Source organism: Rana temporaria, chromosome 12 (assembly GCF_905171775.1).
Source record: "Rana temporaria chromosome 12, aRanTem1.1, whole genome shotgun sequence".
Lineage (NCBI taxonomy): Eukaryota > Metazoa > Chordata > Amphibia > Anura > Ranidae > Rana > Rana temporaria.
In genome coordinates, this window is record NC_053500.1 from 138,021,744 (window position 1) to 138,046,367 (window position 24,624).

General features: G+C 47.9%; 1 protein-coding gene across 1 annotated transcript in view; it reads left to right on the plus strand.

Moving 5' to 3' along the window:
• Positions 1-2,084: 2,084 nt before the first annotated feature.
• Positions 2,085-24,624, plus strand: part of RPTOR (regulatory associated protein of MTOR complex 1) — a gene marked incomplete at its 3' end in the record, with an annotated part of 186,144 nt that continues 163,604 nt past the window's right edge. The window contains 1 exon segment of the mRNA XM_040330942.1: positions 2,085-2,348. Within this exon segment, the coding sequence (XP_040186876.1) occupies positions 2,190-2,348 (159 nt within the window).

Sequence of the window (24,624 nt, forward strand, 5' to 3'; positions counted from 1 at the left end):
TATGTAGGGAAGAGAAGATATATTGATAGATTGTATGTAGGGAAGGGAAGATATATTGATAGATTGTATGTAGGGAAGGGAAGATATATTGATAGATTGTATGTAGGGAAGGGAAGATATATTGATGGATTGTATGTAGGGAAGGGAAGATATATTGATGGGTTGTATGTAGGGAAGGGAAGATATATTGATAGGTTGTATGTAGGGAAGAGAAGATATATTGATGGATTGTATGTAGGGAAGGGAAGATATATTGATAGGTTGTATAGGGAAGGGAAGATATATTGATAGATTGTATGTAAGGAAGGGAAGATATATTGATAGATTGTATGTAAGGAAGGGAAGATATATTGATAGATTGTATGTAGGGAAGGGAAGATATATTGATAGATTGTATGTAAGGAAGGGAAGATATATTGATAGATTGTATGTAGGGAAGGGAAGATATATTGATGGGTTGTATGTAGGGAAGGGAAGATATATTGATGGGTTGTATGTAGGGAAGAGAAGATATATTGATAGATTGTATAGGGAAGGGAAGATATATTGATAGATTGTATAGGGAAGGGAAGATATATTGATAGATTGTATAGGGAAGGGAAGATATATTGATAGATTGTATGTAGGGAAGGGAAGATATATTGATAGGTTGTATAGGGAAGGGAAGATATATTGATAGGTTGTATGTAGGGAAAGGAAGATATATTGATAGATTGTATGTAAGGAAGGGAAGATATATTGATAGATTGTATGTAGGGAAGGGGAGATATATTGATGGATTGTATGTAGGGAAGGGAAGATATATTGATAGATTGTATGTAGGGAAGAGAAGATATATTGATGGGTTGTATAGGGAAGGGAAGATATATTGATAGGTTGTATGTAGGGAAGAGAAGATATATTGATAGATTGTATGTAGGGAAGGGAAGATATGTTGATAGGTTGTATATAGGGAAGAGAAGATATATTGATAGATTACATGTAGGGAAGGGAAGATATATTGATAGGTTGTATATAGGGAAGAGAAGATATATTGATAAATTGTATGTAGGGAAGGGAAGATATATTGATGGGTTGTATAGGGAAGGGAAGATATATTGATAGGTTGTATGTAGGGAAGAGAAGATATATTGATAAATTGTATGTAGGGAAGGGAAGATATATTGATAGGTTGTATATAGGGAAGAGAAGATATATTGATAAATTGTATGTAGGGAAGGGAAGATATATTGATAGGTTGTATGTAGGGAAGAGATGATATATTGATGGGTTGTATAGGGAAGGGAAGATATATTGATAGATTACATGTAGGGAAGGGAAGATATATTGATTGGTTGTATAGGGAAGGGAAGATATATTGATAGTTTACATGTAGGGAAGGGAAGATATATTGATTGGTGATGGGAAGGTACGGGTAGTGATTGGTAACGGGTAGTGATTGGTAACAGGTAGGTACGGGTAGTGATTGGTAACGGGTAGTGATTGGTAATGGGAATGTACGGGTAGCGATTTGTAATGGGTAGGTACGGGTAGTGATTGGTAACGGGTAGTGATTGGTAAAGGGTAGGTAAGGGTAGTGATTGGTAACAGGTAGGTACGGGTAGTGATTGGTAACGGGTAGTGATTGGTAATGGGAATGTACGGGTAGCGATTTGTAATGGGTAGGTACGGGTAGTGATTGGTAACGGGTAGTGATTGGTAACGAGTAGGTACGGGTAGTGATTGGTAACGGGTAGTGATTGGTAATGGGTAACGGGTCTTTCACACAATGATGAAGCTCTGGGTGGCCCTGTATTCGGGGAACTCTTGCAGGATGTGATTGGAGGATCTCCTGTGGGAAGGGAATGGTATGGGGCTCTTCTGGATGGTGATAGGAAGATTTCCTGACCAATAGAAGCTCTCTGTATTACATGAATAGATTGGCAATGGCTCCCTTTTATAATAATGAAATACAAATTATAATAATAATAATAATATGTCAATAACTAGAAGTCAGTACTGTATTAGTAAGTACAGGTGGGCGGGGAGAGTCCTAAGACCCGCCTCTTCCCCGTGTTCAGCCTATCGCGGAGGGCCATGTTTTGGTCCCCCGGAGGAGCCGTCCGCGCAGTGCACGCCGGGAGCGGCCAACATGGCGGCGCCCATACACGGTCTGTGAGGAGGAGCAGCGGCCGTTTGTCCGGGACAGGATGGATGTGCAGAGCCCGGTACTGGCGGGGCTCCCCGGGGAGGAGGAGGACACCGAGCTCAGTGACTGGAGTCTCCCGGCCGCCTTCATGAAGAAGAGACACGGCGAGAAGATCGAGGGCTGCAAATCCCTGGCCCAGAGCTGGAGGATGAAGGATCGGGTGAGGAGACACCCCCGGGGGAGATATTGGGGTACACTGAGGGGGAGATGATCTATAGATCACTGTACTGGAGGATTTGTGATCAGATATTTCCTGTGGTTGGTGGGGGTTGTACTGATTGGGGGAGGGGGGAAGAGGGACATCTCATTGAGGGACCCCTGGGCTAGGTAGACGCCTGCGGGGTGCGAAGCGCGCCGCGACAAAAAATGGGTGTGGCCAAATTTTACAGTGTGAGGGGCTTAATGAGCGTGATTTAACAAAACCCAGGCTTTAGGTATGTGCTGGGGGGCTGCTTTGGTACAGAGTGCCGGGGGCCGAAAAACGGGTTCCGACAGAGTGCCGGGGGACAGAGTGCCGGGTGGCGGGGACAGAGTGTTGGGTGCCGGGGGCCGAAAAACAGGTCTGGGAGGGTGTCGGGGGACAGAGTGCCGGGTCCGGGAGGGTGTCGGGGGACAGAGTGCCGGGTCCGGGAGGGTGTCGGGGGACAGAGTGCCAGGGACAGAGTGTTGGGTGCCGGGGGCCGAAAAACGGGCCCGGGAGGGTGCCGTGTTGAGAGTGCCGGGTCCGGGAGGGTGCCGTGTTGAGAGTGCCGGGTCCGGGAGGGTGCCGGGTCCGGGAGGGTGCCGTGTTGAGAGTGCCGGGTCCGGGAGGGTGCAAGGTCACTTGGGAGATGGTGATGTCACCTGGGAGAGTCCCCTCAAGCCTATTGTAGAATCTCTGCTTCCAGTGGGATGTGTGGTGACGTCACCTGGGAGAGTCCATTCCAGCCCATTGTAGGATCTTCGCTGCCTGCGCAAGGTGTAGTGACGTCACCTGGGAGGGTCCCCTCCAGCCCATTGTAGGATCTCTGTTTCCAGTGGGACGCGTGGTGACGTCACACGGGAGAGTCCCCTCCAGCCCATTGTAGGATGCGTGGTGACGTCACCTGGGATAGTCACCTCCAGCCCATTGTAGGATCTCTGCTTCCAGTGGGACACGTGGTGACGTCACCTGGGAGAGTCCCCTCTGGCCCATTGTAGGATCTCTGCTTCCAGTGGGACACGTGGTGACGTCATCTGGGAGGGTCCCCTCCGGCCCATTGTAGGATCTCTGCTTCCAGTGGGATGTGTGGTGACGTCACCTGGAAGAGTCCCCTCCAGCCCATTGTAGGATCTCCTGCTTACAGTGGGACACGTGGTGACGTCACCTGGGAGAGTCCCCTCCTGCCCATTGTAGGATCTCTGCTTCCAGTGGGACACGTGGTGACTTCTTCTGGGAGAGTCCCCTCAAGCTTATTGTAGGATCCCTGCTTCCAGTGGGACGTGTGATGATGTCACCTGGGTGAGTCCCCTGCGGCCCATTGTAGGATCCCAGCCCTTTGTAGGATCTCTGCTTTCAGTGGGATGTGTGGTGACGTCACCTGGAAGAGTCCCCTCCAGCCCATTGTAGGATCTCCTGCTTACAGTGGGACACGTGGTGACATCACCTGGGAGAGTACCCTCCAGCCCATTGTAGGATCTCCTGCTTACAGTGGGACACGTGGTGACGTCACCTGGGAGAGTCCCCTCCTGCCCATTGTAGGATCTCTGCTTCCAGTGGGACACGTGGTGACTTCTTCTGGGAGAGTCCTCTCAAGCTTATTGTAGGATCCCTGCTTCCAGTGGGACGTGTGATGATGTCACCTGGGTGAGTCCCCTGCGGCCCATTGTAGGATCCCAGCCCTTTGTAGGATCTCTGCTTTCAGTGGGACGTGTGGTGACGTCACCTGGGACAGTCCATTCCAATCAATTGTAGGATCTTTGCTGCCTGCGCAAGGTGTAGTGACGTCACCTGGGAGAGTCCATTCCAGTCAATTGTAGGATCTTCGCTGCCTGCGCAAGGTGTAGTGACGTCACCTGGGAGAGTCCATTCCAGTCAATTGTAGGATCTCTGCTTCCAGTGGGACACGTGGTGACGTCATCTGGGAGAGTCCCCTCCGGCCCATTGCAGGATCTCTGCTTCCAGTGGGACGTGTGGTGACGTCACCTGGGAGAGTCCATTCCAGCCCATCGTAGGATCTCTGCTTCCAGTGGGACGCGTGGTGACGTCACCTGGGAGAGTACCCTCCAGCCCATTGTATGATCTCCTGCTTACAGTGGGACACGTGGTGACGTCACCTGGGAGGGTCCCCTCCGGCCCATTGTAGGATCTCTGCTTCCAGTGGGATGTGTGGTGACGTCACACGGGAGAGTCCCCTCCGGCCCATTGTAGGATCTCTGCTTCCAGTGGGACGCGTGGTGACGTCACCTGGGAGAGTCCCCTCCGGCCCATTGTAGGATCTCTGCTTCCAGTGGGATGTGTGGTGACGTCACACGGGAGAGTCCATTCCAGTCAATTGTAGGGCTGGAGAGACTCGGAAGTGTCGGAGGCTTGGGCCAAGGTCCTTTTTTAATAATTTTTTTCTTTCCAGTAAATGGGTCACAGGTTGACATTTTATGTTTGGTAAGGATTGGGGGGGGGGGGGGGGGGGACCTTTCCGATTGGCTTGTAAGGTCTACTTTAAAGAGACTCTGTCATGACACTAATGGTGGAAGAGGCTGTAAGCTGGCTAATATTAGATTGCATTGCAGTGCCCTGGATGGACCCTAAACCCACAGGAATCACATGCGTTGTCCGGTTCCGTCGGAGCTTTACCTCCCAGGTGTTGTGTGTGAGTCCCCTTTCAAAGTACAGAATAAGCCTAACAATTGAATCGTGCTGCGCGGCATGTTTTCACAGAAACCGCTCACGCCGAAATGTGTTTTAAACATTTTTTTTTCTGTCCGACCTGCGTGACCTCGCAGCAAATCCCATTGCCCACATAGAAAGCCAGAGTTCCCGGGATCAGTGTGTCGCGGGGTCTGTGTACCTTTGTATTTGTATGATTTAACCTCTATGACCACGCAGTAAATCCCATTGCCCACATAGAAAGCCAGAGTTCCCGATAATCGCACTGCGCGAGTCTGTGTACCTTTGTATTTGTTCAATGTAACCTCAGTGGCCCCGCAGCAAATCCCATTTATTTATTTATTTATTTATTATAGGTACTTATATAGAGCTGTCAATTTACACAGCACTTTTCATATACATTGTACATTCACATCACTCCCAGCCCCCAGGAGCTTACAATCTAAGGTCTCAAACTCACATTCATACATACACAGCTTAGTGTTACTAAACCCAGGAGCTTGCACTCACTATATCTGGTCTCCCCCAGTCCACAGAACATGGAAATACAAATATTTTAGTAAATATAAACTAATTTACCTTTTCTCATCGGCAGTGTATAGCAGTCTTGTGACTTCTATCAGTGCCTGGTTAAAGCTTGTTTTCTGACTGTCCTATGAGACGACTGCAAGGCCCCTGACCCTCTGTCTGGACATTGCTGATTTGATATGTGCTGGTCACATGCACCCTTCCAAGAAAAAAAAAAAAAACACCTCTCTAGCAATACACACCAAACTGAGCATGTGCAGCCTGACTCCATAGACTCTGTTATCAGGAAATTATAAGGGGACAGTAAATAAAGGGAGAGTATTAGAGAAGACAGGATCAAAATCAAACAGCCTTTTTGACACAATGCAGAGGATTTACCCCTTAGGTTCCACGGCGTCTAACAAGCACGCTTTACTGCATATACCGACTGATTTTACTTTAATATAACCGAGTATTAATATTTATAGGTAAAGTTGATCCAGGGAATAGCTGTGCGCCTCTCGGGGGATCAGGAAGGAATTTATTTCCCTGCTGTAGCAATTTGGATCTCATGCTCTGCTGGGGTTTTTCGTCTTCCTCTGGATCAACTGTGGGTGTAGGATTGTGTATATGGGATTGTATGTTTGATTTTTATTGGTTGAATTAGATGGACTTGTCTTTTTTTTTTTTTCTCAACCTGACTAACTGTGTAACATACTAAGGTCAATTTTAGAACGGATCCAATTAACCTTCCAGCATGTCTTTGGCGGGTGGGAGGAAACCAGTGTACCCGGAGGAAACCCACGCAGGCGAAGAGAGAACATGCAAACTCCAGGCAGGTAGTGTTCTCACATAGCCCAAATTCACGAAAATCACACTTCGAGTCTGTGTACCTCCTTTATTTGTATCATGTGACCCCAGAGCATTTCCCACATAGAAAGCCAGAGTCCCCGATACTAGTGACATGCGTGTCTGTGTCCCTCCTGCGTGGCGTGTCTGTGTCCCTCCTGCGTTGAGGTCTGTGTCCCCCTGTATTTGTCTGATGTCACCTCTGTGACCCTGCAGCAAATCCCACTTCCCACATAGAAAGCCAGAGTTCCCAATACTAGCGCTATGCGGGTCTGTGTCCCTCCTGCGTGGCGGCTCTGTGTCCCTCTCTATTTGTATGATGTAAACTCTGTGATCCCACAGCAAATCCCATTTCCCACATAGAAAGCCCAAGTTCGCGATATTGGTGCCACGGGTCTGTGTCCCTCTTGCGTGGCCGCGGGTCTGTGTCCCTCTTGCGTGGCCGCGGGTCTGTGTCCCTCTGTATTTGGTGTAACCTCTGTGACCCCGCAGCAAATCCCATTTCCCACATAGAAAGCCCAAGTTCGCGAAATTAGCGTCCCTGCTGCGTGTCGGCGGGTCTGTGTGCCAGCTGCGTGTCGGCGAGTCTGTGTGCCAGCTGCGTGTCGGCGAGTCTGTGTGCCTGCTGCGTGTCGGTGGGTCTGTGTGCCTCTGTATTTGTCTGATGTAACTTCTGTGACTCCGCAGCAAATCCCATGTCACACATAGAAAGCCCAAGTTCGCGAAATTAGCGTCCCTGCTGCGTGTCGGCCGGTCTGTGTGCCTGCTGCCTGTCGGCGGGTCTGTGTGCCTGCTGCGTGTCGGCGGGTCTGTGTGCCTCTGTATTTGTCTGATGTAACTTCTGTGACCCCGCAGCAAATCCCATTTCCCACATAGAAAGCCCAAGTTCGCGAAATTAGCATCCCTGCTGCGCGTCGGCGGGCCTGTGCGCCTGCTGCGCGTCGGCCGGCCTGTGTGCCTGCTGCGCGTCGGCGGGCCTGTCTCTCTCTGTATTTATCTGATGTAACCTCTGTGACCCCGCAGCAAATCCCACTTCCCACATAGAAAGCCAGAGTTCCTGATATTGGCGCCACACGGGTCTGCGTCCCTCTGTATTTTTATGGTTTTGTCCGAGGAGCACACCATCTATGTAGCTTTGCCTGCTCTCTGTTCCCTGCCCCCTCTATTTTCTGCCATCGTTGGCTTTCAGCAAGCAGTAATGTGGAATTTGCAGCAGTCCCGGACGTAGCGCAGTCTCCGGCCGCAAGCTAAGCGTGATCTACGGGAGCCGGGATCGCCTTTTAATGGTGGCATCATTTTTGGAAGCTGACAGCTTGCCGACAATAATGCAACTTTCAGTCGTAGCCGAGATTATAAAGACTCATTTAATGCAGAAAATCTGCTTTTCATCTCTGCAGAGCTCGGAGGTGTTCAGCTAGGCGGTGCAGAGAGGATGTGCTAATCGCTGTAATAGGACAGCCAATCGGATGTCATCTAGCGCAAGGACAAGACATGGCGGGGAAACTCCCTGATGGGGACAGAGCGGGCAAGAACTAGAAGTAGTCTTTCTGTCCCAGTTATACTTGCACCCCCTTATTTCTTGTTCTGGTTCCCACATTGAGGACATGGCTGGAGAGTCTTAAAGACAAACTGTTGCTAGTGGTTTCCCAATCTTAAAGAATATGTCTCAACCCCCCCCCCCCAAACAGTCCTTTCCCCCCGTTCTGTGGCTGCTGTACCATGTTCTGGTAGGTATGAAGAAGTCTCCAGTTCTCTTTGTATTGCTTCCTTTGCGTGAAATCCCTGGTGATCCTGCCAGTCCCTCTGCTTTTCTATATCAAACTGACCACACTAAGCATGAGAACACACCATGTGAAATCTCTAGTTATGCTGGGAACTTGGCCTGCTCTCCTCCAGATCTGTATGCTGATGTTTCTCCTACCCCAGCTCTTATGCAGCTGAGAACAGAGGTCATGTGATCAATCAAGACTTTTTTTATATACACATATGTTTTGCCTTTCATTTCTATTTTGCACTGAATAGATTGTTTTAGATGGCGATTGTTTACAGTCACTTTAACTATGGCATCAGCCTGAGTGCCCCCCCCCTCCCCATACTCGGTGGCAGTTTTAATATATAACGAGGAAATAGTTGACAGCTTCATAACAAACAATGGCAAGAGGAATGCAGAGAGGGAGAGGGGGGCGTGTCAGTCTCCAATCACTCTGCATTGTTCTTACCGTTGCTTTCCTGGGGAAAGTGCCCCGAGCCAAGAAAAGCCACCATCTCCTTCATGGCTATGATGGCGGTGGAGGGACCCAGTCCCACCTAGCAGCTCGGGATGGGGTAGCGGCAGTGTCCACCTGCATCCTAGCAACCAAGGACGCTAAGCGGCAGTGTCCACCTGCATCCTAGCAACCAAGGACGCTAAGCGGCAGTGTCCACCTGCATCCTAGCAACCAAGGACGCTAAGCGGCAGTGTCCACCTGCATCCTAGCAACCAAGGACGCTAAGCGGCAGTGTCCACCTGCATCCTAGCAACCAAGGACGCTAAGCGGCAGTGTCCACCTGCATCCTAGCAACCAAGGACGCTAAGCGGCAGTGTCCACCTGCATCCTAGCAACCAAGGACGCTAAGCGGCAGTGCCCACCTGCATCCTAGCAACCAAGGACGCTAAGCGGCAGTGTCCACCTGCATCCTAGCAACCAAGGACGCTAAGCGGCAGTGTCCACCTGCATCCTAGCAACCAAGGACGCTAAGCGGCAGTGTCCACCTGCATCCTAGCAACCAAGGACGCTAAGCGGCAGTGTCCACCTGCATCCTAGCAACCAAGGACGCTAAGCGGCAGTGTCCACCTGCATCCTAGCAACCAAGGACGCTAAGCGGCAGTGTCCACCTGCATCCTAGCAACCAAGGACGCTAAGCGGCAGTGTCCACCTGCATCCTAGCAACCAAGGACGCTAAGCGGCAGTGTCCACCTGCATCCTAGCAACCAAGGACGCTAAGCGGCAGTGTCCACCTGCATCCTAGCAACCAAGGGCGCTAAACGGCAGTGTCCACCTGCATCCCAGCAACCAAGGACGCTAAGCGGCAGTGTCCACCTGCATCCCAGCAACCAAGGACGCTAAGCGGTAGTGTCCACCTGCATCCTAGCAACCAAGGACGCGAAGCGGCAGTGTCCACCTGCATCCTAGCAACCAAGGACGCGAAGCGGCAGTGTCCACCTGCATCCTAGCAACCAAGGACGCGAAGCGGCAGTGTCCACCTGCATCCTAGCAACCAAGGACGCGAAGCGGCAGTGTCCACCTGCATCCTAGCCACAAATAAAGACTGAAGAGGGGGAACTGGGTCCAGGTCACCTACACCTCCCCCAGGTCCTCTCCTTGTGCAATAGTGCCCGAGCTCTGACAATTTCCCTGTAGTCCAGAAATGGCTGAGAACAATGCGAACTGTCAGCGATCATTTAGTACTGACTGTCGGCGACCGTTCTCTTCTCGGCCTCCTTGTGACACCCAAATGTGAGGCGGTAAGACTTTGGCTGACAGGTCATTAGAGGTAAATCGGATGAGATAATGAGTGCGTGTTCCTCTGATTTGTTTATATCATGACATTTTATGGCCATTGAACCTTTCCCATCTGATCAATAATCTCTGAGATGGGACATTGATTGTGTTTTTTTGCAATTAGCGGCGGTCAATGTTTCCGCTCAGCTCAGGTTTTGAAATGAGATTTTTCACGTCTGTTACATGAATCTGAGAATTGCAAGTCGTCTATAGATTACAGAATTGGGTTTATATATACGGCCGCTGCCAGCGGTCGCCATATTGTTTCCCCTGCATTGAGCGCCGGGGAGAGCGGCCAATGGCTGCAAGTGTCAGAAAGTGCTGAATCAGCTTACTGGTCACCGCTGCTCTGCGTTTTATCGAGTTTTTAATTCCCATGTGTTTTATATTCATGCTCACATTGGCCATAATATTCTGACTGTATACAATGTATATTCACCCCCCCCCCCCGTATACATCAATTTTTCCATAACATTCTGACCACTGACTGTATACAATGTATGTGTTATATATATTACACCCCTCCTCCCTCTGTATACTCGTACTGCATTCTCAGCTAAGCACACCCTCATGCATGCCTGAGATAAGGGCAGATGGATTCCACGAAATAAATGCTTCATGTATTATCTGCCCTTACTGAAGATGGCTGCAGCCAGAAATACTAAGTGGGTTTTTTTTTGTCTTTTTTTAAAGAGACTTCTCAGCCTAACAAAGCATAGAGACACGGATGAATTGATCTGTTTGCTTTGAATGTAAAAAATGAATAAAGCATTTTTGGATTTGTGGTGCGCAAATGCCATGTAGTTCCACTTTAATCATTCACTTGGCTTTAAAATAAAGTGCACTACTTCTTTTTGCCCCCCCCCCCCCGACCTAACCCACCCTCCCTCACCACAGATAGATACTTATCTTGTTGCAGTGGCAGTTGCGATGTTTGTTTAAATCCAGAGGTACAAGACTCGCTGTCCTGGCAGCGCCTGTGCATTACAACCGTCTATAGGACCATCATCTCCAAGATCAGGACACATCTCCATAGAAGTCTATGGGACCATCATCTCCAAGCTCAGGACACATCTCCATAGAAGTCTATGGGACCATCATCTCCAAGCTCAGGACACATCTCCATAGAAGTCTATGGGACCATCATCTCCAAGCTCAGGACACCTCTCCATAGAAGTCTATGGGACCATCATCTCCAAGCTCAGGACACATCTCCATAGAAGTCTATGGGACCATCATCTCCAAGCTCAGGACACATCTCCATATAAGTCTATAGGACTAATGTTTTAGAGTTTAGGACACCCCTCCATGGAAGTCTATGGGACTATCGTCTCCGAGCTCAGGACACATCTCTATAGAATTCTATGGGACTGTCATCTCCGAACTCAGGCCATCTCTCCATAGAATTCTATGGGACTGTCGTCTCCGAACTCAGGCTACCCCTCCATAGAAGTCTATGGGACTGTTGTCCCTAAGCTCAGGCTACCCCTCCATAGAAGTCTATTGGACTGTTGTCTCTGAGCTCAGACTGCCCCTCCATAGAAGTCTATGGGACTGTCGTCTCCGAGCTCAGGCTGCCCCTCCATAGAAGTCTATGGGACTGTCGTCCCTGAGCTCAGGCTAACCGTCCATAGAAGTCTATGGGACTGTCGTCTCCGAGCTCAGGCTACCCCTTCATAGAAGTCTATGGGACTGTCGTCTCCGATCTCAGGCTGCCCCTCCATAGAAGTCTATGGGACTGTTGTCTCCGAGCTCAGCATACCTCTCCGTAAAAGTCTATGGGACTGGAATGTCTGGTTTATCTTTTTATGAAGCTTTCAAATAAGAATAGGCCATTATAGGGTAGGAAAAGCAAGTCCTAAAATAGAATTCATCTTAGTGTAACAACAGTGGTGACAATAACATAAGTGACGTGTTAGGGGTTCAGGAATGGAATTTACAGGAGGCGGAGAAGGCAGGGCAGGACGGTGCTGAATGTAAACAAAGAGCAGAACCCCGCCAATGGTGTGACATTAGTACACATGGTGTAGTAGGTCAGGGGGCAGAACTTATAATTTTTTTTTTTGCAAAGTGAACTTATCATACAGATAATCTGGCATTTTAATTAGCCGTCCATCTTCCCGAAGTCCTGATCCCTCTGGCAGCGGAAGGTGCTGTCCTCTGCAGACATCTGTCATACTTGCTGAGGTGTCGCCTTGTCGGGCGTGAGCTTCAGGTTAGAGAATGTTCAGGTCAGTAATCTTTAGACTGTTGGCTAGATGGTCTTTTCTTTCTACAAGCTGTCCTGACACATGCGAGTTCATTAATTCTTATAGTATGACCCCCCCAGCATGGGGGAAGCTCCAGGAACTAATTAGTGAGATGTACGGTGGGAAGGGGGGTTTATGTTGAAGATCTTCTGGCGTGCAGACTGGTGTGTTGTACCAGTGCAATCAGGTAAACGTGATGCGTAAAGGAAGCCAAAGCTGGGGTGGGGGGATATAAAATATATACCGGTATATTAATATGTATATTGTAATACATGTCGGTTCATTTATACCTTTGTCCAGGTTATTAAAACTTTGCTAGTCGGTGGAAGCCCCTGAAACATTCAACTGCTATGTGCTGGTTGAAATCAGGTTTGCAGTGGGTGTGGCTTTTCTGTTGGACAGGAGGGTGGGGGGCTTTCTGGAGGAAGAGTGTTGCTGGCAGAGGGAGGTATGCAGAACCCCACAGAAAGCCAGTTTGGCGGTGAAAAGGAATAATTTGCCCCACTGGGTGTATGAAAAGGCTGGCCTGCCTAGAGCTGTCTCTCCATCCTTGGGAAAGAGATCGATCTCTGTTGACCTACAGAGAGAGACTACATGGTGGCAGCCTTGTAAGTACAAAACGATTGCATTGTGGAGTTGGGCTTGTTGCCGCTGCCGCCTGGGCCGGTCTTGTTGCCGCCTGGGCCGGTCTTGTTGCCGCCGCCTGGGCCGGTCTTGTTGTCGCCGCCGCCTGGGCCGGTCTTGTTGCAGCCGCCGCCTGGGCCGGTCTTGTTGCAGCCGCCGCCTGGGCCGGTCTTGTTGCCAGCCGCCGCCTGGGCCGGTCTTGTTGCCAGCCGCCGCCTGGGCCGGTCTTGTTGCCGCCGCCGCCTGGGCCGGTCTTGTTGCCGCCTGGGCCGGTCTTGTCAGGTTCAGAACTAACCATAGAAAGCATTGCTGAGATTTGGAACAGACTTCCAGCAGAGGCAGCGAGCCAATCAGCTGTTCGAGGCTATAAAGAACCAACAAAAAAAGGGGCGCACTCCTTTTGACCACTTTGGTCCTTTTGCGCCATCTTCGACCAGCATTGCAGGCAACTTCCATCTGCTGCTGGAATGGAAAGTGATATATTAACCCCATAAATGCTGTGCCACCATGCTGCACCCCATTGTGGACCTATTCATGTGAATAGGACGTGTTTGACAGCAGTGCTGTTAGCTGAATACAGTGGGGGGGGGGGCGTAGTTTTTGGCGCAAAGCGACCAAAAAATACATTTGTCTGCTGACTTTGCAGCTTAGGGTGAGTGGTTACAGTTGAGGGGGCAGTTTGATAAAATTGTAGCATAACCAATTGTTTTACTACATCCCAGACGACCCCCCCCCCCCCCAACCACAAGTGTGAAAGTATGCTAAGGCTGGCCATACAGTTTGAATCTCGGCCGGTTCAGTAGGGACCAGCCGAGATTCAAACTATTAATGGGCTGGCTGAATTTACCAAGTTGATTTGATCAAGTTGGATACAAGCAGATTTGCTTCTGATTATGGAAAGTTGCTGCTATAGTTGCTAGCGATAACCCCTCCCCGCCAGGAGCAGACAATGGCTTGGCAGGAGGGGGTTGCTCTCATCGTCTTTCAGTCCTGCCAGGTTTTCATGTTACTCTGCAGCCAGTATAGATGGAAATTGAACTTGGTGGAGTTTTTTTTTTTTTTTTTTCTCTTCATTATTCGATGTTTTCCTCTAAATTGCAAGTCTGTAACACTATAATTCATAAGATGGTAAAATATACATCAAAGGAAGCCCAGCCATTAATATTCTGCACAGCACGTTCTAAAATAAAATGTTCAATCTGTAATTCATCTTTAGCATGACTCATTCACCCGATACATCTTCCCCGGCTCACGTCCCCAAATAGGTTTAATGCTTGATCACATGAGGAATGTTCATTGATAAAAAAACGTTTGATTTGGGTGCTAATTCACACGTCTGGCCCGTCGCACCATGTGAATGTCATCCTCCCTCCGCACTTTGATCAATTATGGATATCAGATGTTCTGTAATATTTTCTCTCCCTCCCGGTTCTGCAAAAAAAAAGTTTTTCTCTTTGAACTGTGGAATTTCTCAGCAGAGACATGTACCAGCATCTGCTGGAAGAAGCCACACAGGTAAAGAGGTTCAGAGGATGAAACTTTAACTTTTCTCCGATTTAAAGAGCAACTTTTTCCTTCAAAACGCGGATTCCGACAAGTCATACAAGTGGACTTCCATCTGGCATGACCCAAAACTTGCAGAGTCTTTGTATACTGTAGAGGGGCTTTGGGGTTACTATTGCAGCTTCTTCCTCATTGGCCAATCTCTACACAGGCTATCCTCCCTGCAGTCCGTCACGAATGCTGCTACCATCAACCTTACCAATCACAAGTTCACCACCCCTCTCTGCTTTCTAGTCACCCAACGTATACAATTCGGAATGCTAACAACCACCTACAATGCAATCCATAACACTGCCCAAAACGACATCATCACCAACCTAATCTCAAAGTATAACCCAGACTGTCCTCCCCTCCCAGGATCTCCTGATTGTTGGCTTCTTGGTCATCTCCTCCCAGGCTAACCTCAAGGATTTCTCCATAACTCTGCCTGGACCTCAATCGTCACCAACCTCATCTCAAAGCATTATCCACCCCCCCCCCCCCGGGGATCACCTAATCTCTGGCTTCTTGATCACCTCCAGGACTTCTCCATAACTCTGCCTGGACCACAATCGTCACCAACCTCATCTCAAAGCATTACCCAGACTGTCCTCCCCTCCCAGGATCACCTGATCTCTGGCTTCTTGGTCTCCTACAGGACTTCTCCATAACTGCCTGGACCTCAATCATCACCAACCTCATCTCAAAGCATTACCCAGACTGTCCTCCCCTCCCAGGATCTCCTGATTTTTGGCTACTTGGTCATCTCCTCCCAGGCTAACCTCCAGGACTTCTCCATAACCCTGCCTGGACCTCAATCGTCACCAACCTCATCTCAAAGCATTACCCAGACTGTCCTTCCCTCCCAGGATCACCTAAACTGTGGATTCTTGATCACCTCCTCCCATGCTCACCTCCAGGACTTCTCCATAACTCTGCCTGGGCCTCAATCATCACCAACCTCATCTCAAAGTATAACCCAGACTGTCCTCCCCTCCCAGGATCTCCTGATTTCTAGCTTCCTGGTAATATCCTCCTAGTCTCTCCTCCAGGACTTCTCCATAACTCATCCCCAACCTCATCTCAAAGTATTGCCCAAACATCCCCTCCTCTCAGGACTTCTGATCTCTGGCTTCCTCACCACCTCCTTCCATGCTGGCCGCCAACCTTGTCTCAAAGTATTACCTGATCTTTAGCTTCCTGGTCACCTCCTCCCCATGCTTACCTCCAGGGCTTTTCCATAACTCTGCCACAAGCAACATCATCACCAGCCTTATCTCAAAGTACCACCCAAAGCATTCCCCCCTACCATGATCTCCTGATCTTTGGCTTTCTGGTCACCTCCTCCCATGCTTACCTCCAGTGCTTCTCCATAATTCTGCCCCAACTACATCACCAACCTCATCCTAAAGTATTACCCAAACCATTGTCTCTTCTCAGGACCTCCTGATCTCTGGCCTCCTATGCTTACCTTCCAGGACTTCTCCACAAGTCTCCTCCGAGCAACATCATCACCAACCCCCTCTGAGTATAACCCAGACTGTCCCCTCCTCCAAGGACCTTCTGATGTTTGGCTTCATGGTTCCCTCCTCCCATGCTCCCCTCCAGTGCTTCTCCATAACTCTGCCCCGAGCTACATTATCACCAACCTTATCTCTGAGTATAATCCAAACATCCCCTCCTCCCAGGAGCCCCTGATCTCCTGGCTTCCTGGTCACCTCCTACCATGCTCACCTCCTTGGACTTCTCTAAAACCTCTCCTATCCTCTTGACCCCAATCTGTCCGGCTATCTCCTACTCTCTGCCTTTTTTAGGTGTTTCTTAAAAAACATCTGTTCTTTGATCTCCTCTGCAATGTGTGAACTGAGAAATGAGGATTTTGTCACGATGTCTGGGTTGAGAGCTGTCATTTCCCGGATACTGTAGATAAAGTAGCGAATCATGCATTACCCGGAACTTGATTGGCTGCAGTGGTGACTTTAGGGGTTTAATAGACCCTTGATTTTTTTGTTTTTAATTAGCGGGCCAGTCACCTGCCTAATGCTTGTTAGCTTCCATGTGATCGCAGTATAGGTAAAGTGGAAAAAAAGCCTTAACGTAATCTATTTTTAAAAATCTTCTTTAGTCTGGGCACATGATCTTGCAGCTCTGGCTCCCCATTGTAAGGGGGTCATTGACAATGGCTGTAAAAATTCCAGGTGCGGTGATGTCACATGTAGGTTCCCATGGCCCAGCTATTGTCTGCACACCCTCCTCTCCCCTGCATCAGTCGCTCACTGAGACAGGAGAGCTGGGGCTGCATGATAATGTGATTGGAACAGATTAATATTGGGCACAAACCCCCCACCACTCAGTCAGTTTTGGGCTGACTTATGAAATATGGGTATACCTGTGTATAAAATGACTTCTGCCTCCAGAGGCTGCCCAAAGAAATGTAGTTGGGGTGGATGACCTCCCTCTCTGGTGACATTGATGTGTGGGATGAGCCATGATTACAGTTCTCCTTTAGCAGGGGATGGGGGTGGGGTGGCTTTTCAATCTACCATCTGGATCCACCTATTCTATACTGTAACGGCATGGCCCGTGACACCCAGAGACCTTTGAAGGATGTGGGGTACTCCTGTGCCAGCGTCACGAATGACTCTTGGGTCTAGGGTCAACCTATGCCCCTTTTGGGCATAGGGTGACTGATAAATGATAATTCATGTTTTGCAGGATGTCTTGGATTATTACAGTTTGGTTAATGCTGTCCACAACAGGTCAATAGGATGTCTCCTTCAATGCTTAACCTAGGCTGTTGAGATGCTAATTAAGTCTGTAAAGGTCAGATGTCTAGCTTTTAGGTGTTAATTCAGCCTGGCTTCTAAGACCTTTCATTATGTATGCTAATAACACTGTTTTGTGTGAAGATGTGGCATGTGACTTGTCAAGCTGTATGCGGAGACAGGCTGTCTGGATACTGACTAGTAATTAGGTCATGTTAATTATGTCAGACCGGTGCCAAAACGTCTAACATAGGAATGTGTATTATGCAGGTGAATCACTTATTGTCGGAGACAGGACACCTGGGGGATAATTAACTCCTCTGAATGTCATTATCTAAAAGAATGTGATTGAAGCCCCATTGTGTGATGTGTGGGTGGAGAGTGTCCTTGTTCCTTTGATTACTGTAACTTGCTTGTACTGTATATAAGAGAGCTAACCATTAAAGCATTCGTTCATACATTTTGGAACCAGTAACAGAGCTGTGTGTGAAGTCTTGTTATTCTGGGAAATGGAATGGATCGTGTCTGATGCCTGTCGGATAAGCTGTCGTGGGGCGATGGAATGGAGTATCGTAAACGGTGGTGACCGTTACATATACATATCATATTCTATTATGGCACCTCCTCCTGTGTGTGTTACTCTTGCTTGGAAATATTTTTCCAGAAGTGGTGCTTCGGTTTGTTCTTTTTATCTGTTGTTTTCTTTTCTCTTTATTTACTTCTTCACGTTGTACTTTGGCCGTGTCTGCTGATAAGCCTGGTGTACTAGGGGACATATGTTGTACCTTGTTCTTGTATTGGGATATGTAACCTGCTGTACACAATGGTGCCTTATCGCGGTAATTGTACGGCTGAAGATTTCATAACATTTCACCTTTAAAAAGAAAAAGGGAAGTCCGCAGGCCAGGTAGGATTAAGGGGAGAGGGAAAGTTTTCAGGCTGCATGCGTTTCTTTTTTTTTTTTTTTTACTGTGATTTTGCTGCAATTTTATTCAGGTCGCCAATGTAAAAGGGAGAAAAATGCCTGTAATCTGCCCCAAAGTAGCTCATGTTCTCTTTTTTTTTTTTTTTTTTTTGAGCTTAGGGCGTTTTTCAGGCATTTCCCTTCAGGTAACAAAATGCCCAGATGTGAACAGGTACCATTGAAATGAATGGGATTTTACTTGTTGGGCGTTTTTCAGGCGTTTTTTTCTCTGGCTTTTTACAAGCTGAAAATGCTCAGGTTCCACCCAAAAATGGAACGTCCACTTTTCGGGTCCCCCCCCCCCCCTTCGGTGTCACATTTGGCACCCTTCAGAGGGAAGGGGGAAGCATATGCCTGTGTAATGCAGGTATTTGCTCCCACTTCCAGGCATAGATCGGTGCAGTATCCGCTGAGATCTACGCCATGTCTGCCCCCCGCTGTTAGCGGGCGTCCACTCACCTGCTGCCACCACGTGGTGACAAGAGCCTGATGGTGATGAGCTGGTGTAAAGTGTGGCATTGTGTAGCCAGTGTCACATGGTGACAACACAGCTACCCAAATAGGAGACATTGACCATGTTGTCTGCCTGTGACAGGAAGTGCTTTAAGCGGAGTTCCACCCTAAAATTGACCTCCTGGTTTTCGGACTCACCCCCCCCCCCCCCCCCTCCTCTGTTGTCACATTTGGTACCTTTCAGGGGGCAGCAGATACCTGTGTAATGCAGGTATTTGCTCCCACTTCCGGGCATAGATAGCTGCAGTATCCGTGGATATCTATGCTATATCCGCCCCCCTCCGCTGTCTTCTGGGAGACACACAGGTCCCAGAAGACAGCAGGGACCAGTGAGATGGCGCAGCACGACTCGCGCATGCCCAGTAGGGAATTAGAAAGTGAAGTTGAAAGGCTTCACTTTCTGATTCCCCTACCGAAAATGGCGGCGGCAGCAGCACCCCCTAGAATCAGATTGACTTTGGGTGCCGACATCGCGGACGCCCTGGGCAGGTAAGTGTCCTAATATTAAAAGTCAGCAGCTGCAGTATTTGTACCTGCCAACTTCATTTTTATTTTTTCCGGCGGAACTCGGCCTTAAAGGGGATTGTAAAGGTAAAAGTTTCTTCACTTTAATGCATTCTATGCATTAAGGTGAAAAAACTTCAGAGTATACGGCCCCCCCCCCCGGTTATACTTGCCTGACCCCTCGAAAGTCCCGCGCTCAGTCCTGAGATCCTCTTCGCCGCTCAGCCTGGCCGCTGATTGGCTAGAGCGAATGGATTGAAAGCAGCACAGCCATTGGCTGGCGCTGCTGTCAATCACATCCAGTGACGCGGCACGCCGAGGGGCGGGGCCAAGTGATACAGTGAGCGGCTTTGGCCCGCACTAGTTCTTGCCGGGAGACCAGAGACAGCCGCCGAGGGACCCCAGAAGACGTGGATCGGGGGCCACTCTGTGCAAAACGAGCTGCACAGTGGAGGCAAGTATAACATGTTTGTTATTTTAAAAAAAAAAAGTAAAAAAATCATATAATCGAAAAATAAAAAATTATAATTAAAGCCCCCCTCCCCCACTTCACCTTGTGCACACATCGAATGCAAACGCATATGAGGGGCGTGTATGTAACACAGGTTGTGCCACACACGAAATAAGACCGCAAATGTCTGAGAGAAATAATTCCATCACCATCATTCACACTTTACCCTAAACTGACCACATGAAACACTTTTAAAGTCTTGAATATATATAAAAAAGTAATTGCCTATGAAGAATTGTCGCAATGTAGTTTGTGACCGTTTTGATGGATGCATTGAGTTTTAAGCTTTGACGTGTTATGGTATCTTATTTACTCAGCGCAATCTCATCTATTATATATTACCTAAAATTGGGTATTATACGTTTTTGTGCACCAACTTTCAATTTGGTGTATTTTTACGTGTTTGATAAACAGCTGCACAAATGTTGTGCGACATCAAAAAAAATAGCAATTACCACCATTGTGTTCTCCAGGGCCTCCGTTTCCAGAAAATATACAATTGTTTGGGGTTTTCAAGTAATTTTGTAGCGCAAAAAGCAGATTTTACTCTGAAAAATGTAAACAATGGACTGGTAAAGAAAAGGTTAAAATAGTAGTAGTGACAGGTAAAGGGCAGAAGGAACCGCTAGAGGAAACGGCACCTAGAAGAGAATTTGAGGCTGAAATAGTATTCCCGGCTCCTGCAGTAAACACTCCAACAGAGAGATGACATGGAGGCCTCTCAGACAACTCTGACTCATCCGAAAAAGCCACTTCCAATTCAAAGAGAGCCGAAGCTCCGACCTTGAAGACAATACAGAAAGTAGATGATAGAAAGCTCCCGGTGAAGTGACCTGTATCCGCGGGATGAGATTTTCTCTGAGACTCTGCATGTCAGAAAACAAGCACCATGTCCTCATAGGGGGGGGGGGGGGGTTGTTTAAGCCACATCCTGTCTACATGTTCAGGACCAGCTTCCTGACGGTGACAATGGTTGGACTATGCCTGTGCAATGTGCTGTGGCACGGCAGCGTGTAGTCTGACTCTGAACTGGACTGAATGTGACAGATGGTCGGGTGGATTACGGGTCCGTGTCTGCTCAGTGTATGCAGAGAAGACATGGGCCGCCCCGCCCTTGGGGCCCGCGCCTCTTCCGCCTTTGGGGGCCCCGCCTCTGCCGCCCTTGGGGGGGGGCCCTACCCCTGCCGCCCTTGGGGGGGGCCCCGCCTCTGCCGCCCTTGGGGGGGCCCCGCCTCTGCCGCCCTTGGGGGGGGCCCCGCCTCTGCCGCCCTTGGGCCCGCCTCTGCCGCCCCGCCCTTGGGCCCGCCTCTGCCGCCCTTGGGCCCGCCTCTGCCGCCCTTGGGCCCGCCTCTGCCGCCCCGCCCTTGGGCCCGCCTCTGCCTCCCCGCCCTTGGGCCCGCCTCTGCCTCCCCGCCCTTGGGCCCGCCTCTGCCGCCCCGCCCTTGGGCCCGCCTCTGCCGCCCCGCCCTTGGTTTCCTATTTAGAATAATAAGCTGTCAGGTTAGTAAAACAGCGATATCGGAACCGACTTTAGGTTAATCGCGCATAACTGGAGAACTACTCAAATTATTTTATTTAATTAAAATAACATTATATTACCTGTTTTACCCATAGGGTAGAGGAACTTCATTAAAAAAAAAAATTACGGCCTCATTGTTGGTTTCAGTGAGAGTAAACCAAAGTTCAGGAATATTCCCCAACAATGGGGCATAGTTCCCCTCACAGACACAATTCGTCCCAATGACACCAGTGATGGGGCACAATTCCCCATCATTGGTGTCATTGGGAGGAATTGTGTCCGTGAGGGGAACTATGCCCCATTGTTGGTATCAATGGATGAAATGGTGCCCCAAGGGCCAGATAAAAGCAAGCAAAGGGGGCGCAGTTTGGAGACCACTGGGATAAAGGAATATTCCTGAACTTTGGTTTATCTCATGGTTACTGTGAAATTGTATGAATGCATCAATGCAGTGCATGTTATCTCCGTTTGCAGAGCTTGGATTCTTTTGAATGAGTTTACCAAACATGAAAATATTGCAGAATATACAGCCTCATGCTACATAACCAAGCTCCATTTCATGCTTAATAAACTAAATTATTAAAGCGGTGGTTCACCCTCCTTAACAACAGTATAGCATTAAATTCGGCATAGTAGCGCGAGCTACAGTATGCCTGTCTGTATTTTTATATCCCCGTACTCACAGTGCTATTGTACATTGAAGATTCCGTCTGCCGAGGGGAATGGGCGTTCCTATGGAGAGGGAGGATGATTGACGGCCGGCTCTGGCACGTCACGCTCCCCGAAGACAGCCGGAGTAGGTCTCGGCTCTTCACGGCGCCTGCGCACAGGCTATGCGCAGGCGCCGTGAAGAGCCAAGCCTATTTCGGCTATTTCCGGAGAAGCGTGACGTGCCAGGGCCGGCCGTCAATCACCTTCTCTCTCCATAGGAACGCCCATTCCCCGGAATCTTCAATGTACAATAGCACAGTGAGTACGGGGATAAAAAAATACAGACAGGCATACTGTAGCTCGCGCTACTATGCCGAATTTAATGCTTTTTTTTAATAGGGTGAACCCCCGCTTTAAAATTGGAAACTATATTTAGATTTTTTTTCTTTTACTCCTTTTCTTTCTTTTTACTTATTAAAATAAATCCAATTTAAATTAAAAGAAACCCTGATTTTAAAGGAAAAACTTTAAAATATCTATTTTTTTTAGTGTGTGTGTGTGTGTAGTAATAGTAGTAGTAATAATAATAATCATAATAAAAAAATATATAATCTGCATGTATTTTTTTTTTTTTTCCATTCATTTATTTTTATTTTTTTCTTGATTTCAATATATATATATATTTTTTTTTTTTATAAATCGTTTTTTATTTATTTTTATCCACCCTGGGAGGTGTACATGACTAGTAATATCGGAGATTCTGGCCAGGGTATTCAGTATTTTCTCTCGTGTTGCTCTGCGCTACAATTGTAGATACTCACCTTTCTATGGTGGGATCTGTAGAAGACGAGTGTCCTTTCATGTGACGGGAGGTTCATACACATCGCTGTATATTCGTCTTTCTTCTGTCATGTGGCATCGCTTCTCAGAAAATCATCGAATAAAAGTGTCTTTCATGTTCCCTCTCTAAGCTGCAGATCAGGGCCGCGCTGTCCGTGGCTTGGCGTGAATCATTCAGCTGAAGTGGCCTTTTTGCAGAGGAGCTGTCAGACATTCGACTTGTGTAGCTGAACATCTGATATTGTGTCGGATGATGGGAATATGTCACCCGCTTCTGCCACATGTGCTGCAGCACCCGGTGCCCTTTACAGGAATAATCCATCCAAGTCCTCTATATCTTCTTAAAGTGAAAATAAACCCAAACACGAATAAGTGACATTTTCTTTATATAAAATCCTCCTCTCCACAACTTTCTTCATCTCTGTGGCACTGATCTCTGGCTACCTCTTCCTTTTAAAAAAAAAATGTAAGCAATGGCTGAATGGTGGTGTTCAGGACGGGTGACCTGCTGGCTGGGTGGATAAAAATCAATGATTTAAAAAAAAACTTTTTTTATTTAATTTTTTTATTAAGTGGTCTTGCATAGCAAGAGCACATATTGTTCTCTCACATATATATATTATTATTCTTATTCTAGCCAAATTTGCCACCCTAACTCCTCCCACAGTTTTTACACTACATAGACGAGTAATATATCGAAACGTGCGGATTGTTCCAGATCGGTGGGCTATTACTTTGTGGAACGTTTCGCCGAATCGTTCGCGAAATATCGTCGTTTTTGCGGCAAAATTTTCCAATAGGGATGAATGGTGAAGCTTAGAGTGTGGGATGTCAAAAAATGAAAAAATCAGGACATGATTTGTAAACTGCGACCACTCCCTTATTTCAAGCCGACCTACACAAATCGTATATCAAAACGTTCAGCTATCCCTGCTACCACTACACGTGTCCACGGCTAAGCGATTGTCCAAATGGTTTTCACAATATGACAATTTGTTTGCAACCCACGCCATCAATTGACCTCCATTGACTTCCATTATTTAAATCAAATTTATTTTAATAAAATGCTTTTGGAGTAAAAATCTATAATTAAAATATATTAATAAAATTAGTTAATTCAGCATGAAATTGAGCTTAGTTATAAGGCTGCATTCACACCCGAGCGTAGCGTTTTTTTTATCTTCTGCCTGGGTGAAATGTTCTTTTGATTAAAGCGACAAAACGCTCGTTGTCGTGCTAGACGCTTGAATCAAGCGTTTCCATTACTTTCTATGGGAAATACAAACGTTCAAAAACGCCCACACCGCCCAATTCGCGCGACAAAAAAGGGTCCGGAACTTGTTTGAGCTTCAGGCGTTTTGGAGTGGAGATGTGAACCATCTCCATAGAGAATAATGTATTTTTTCCCCTCTAGCGTTTTGGAGCGTCGCGCTTCAGGCGACACAATTATTAAATTATAAAATTATAATAATTGTTCTGGACCTACAGCACAATCTCTGGTAGCTATAACGCCTTTTTTTAAAAAAAAAAATGTTGTCTTCTTGCCAATAAAGATACTTTATTACAATTTGGATTTCAATCATAGTTTTATTACCCTTTGGATCAGCGCTCCCACCCCCCAATTGTCTTTATATGTAGCATGGAGGCTGTATATTCTGCAATATTTACTATCTAGATGGGCCGCTGTGTGTATGTGGCCCCGCCCCTTTCTTATGTGGCCAAGCCCAACCCGCACACGTACCGGGAACACTCTGGTCACAGATGATTGGCCCGTAAAGGTGACCACTTCCTGTCAGGTGCTGATCCTCCTCCTGCACTCATCCCCCAAGCTCATCACTGCTGTGGACTACAATCCCCACGTTATGAAGACTAGAGGGGAGGTGGTTTATAGTCCTGTTCTAGAGTGTATTACTGGCAGGAGTAGCAGATAAAATGTAAGTAGGGAAAAAGACTGAAAACGCGTGGAAGGAGTGGTAATTCCACATGCCTACTACCACCCCACTCCCACTGC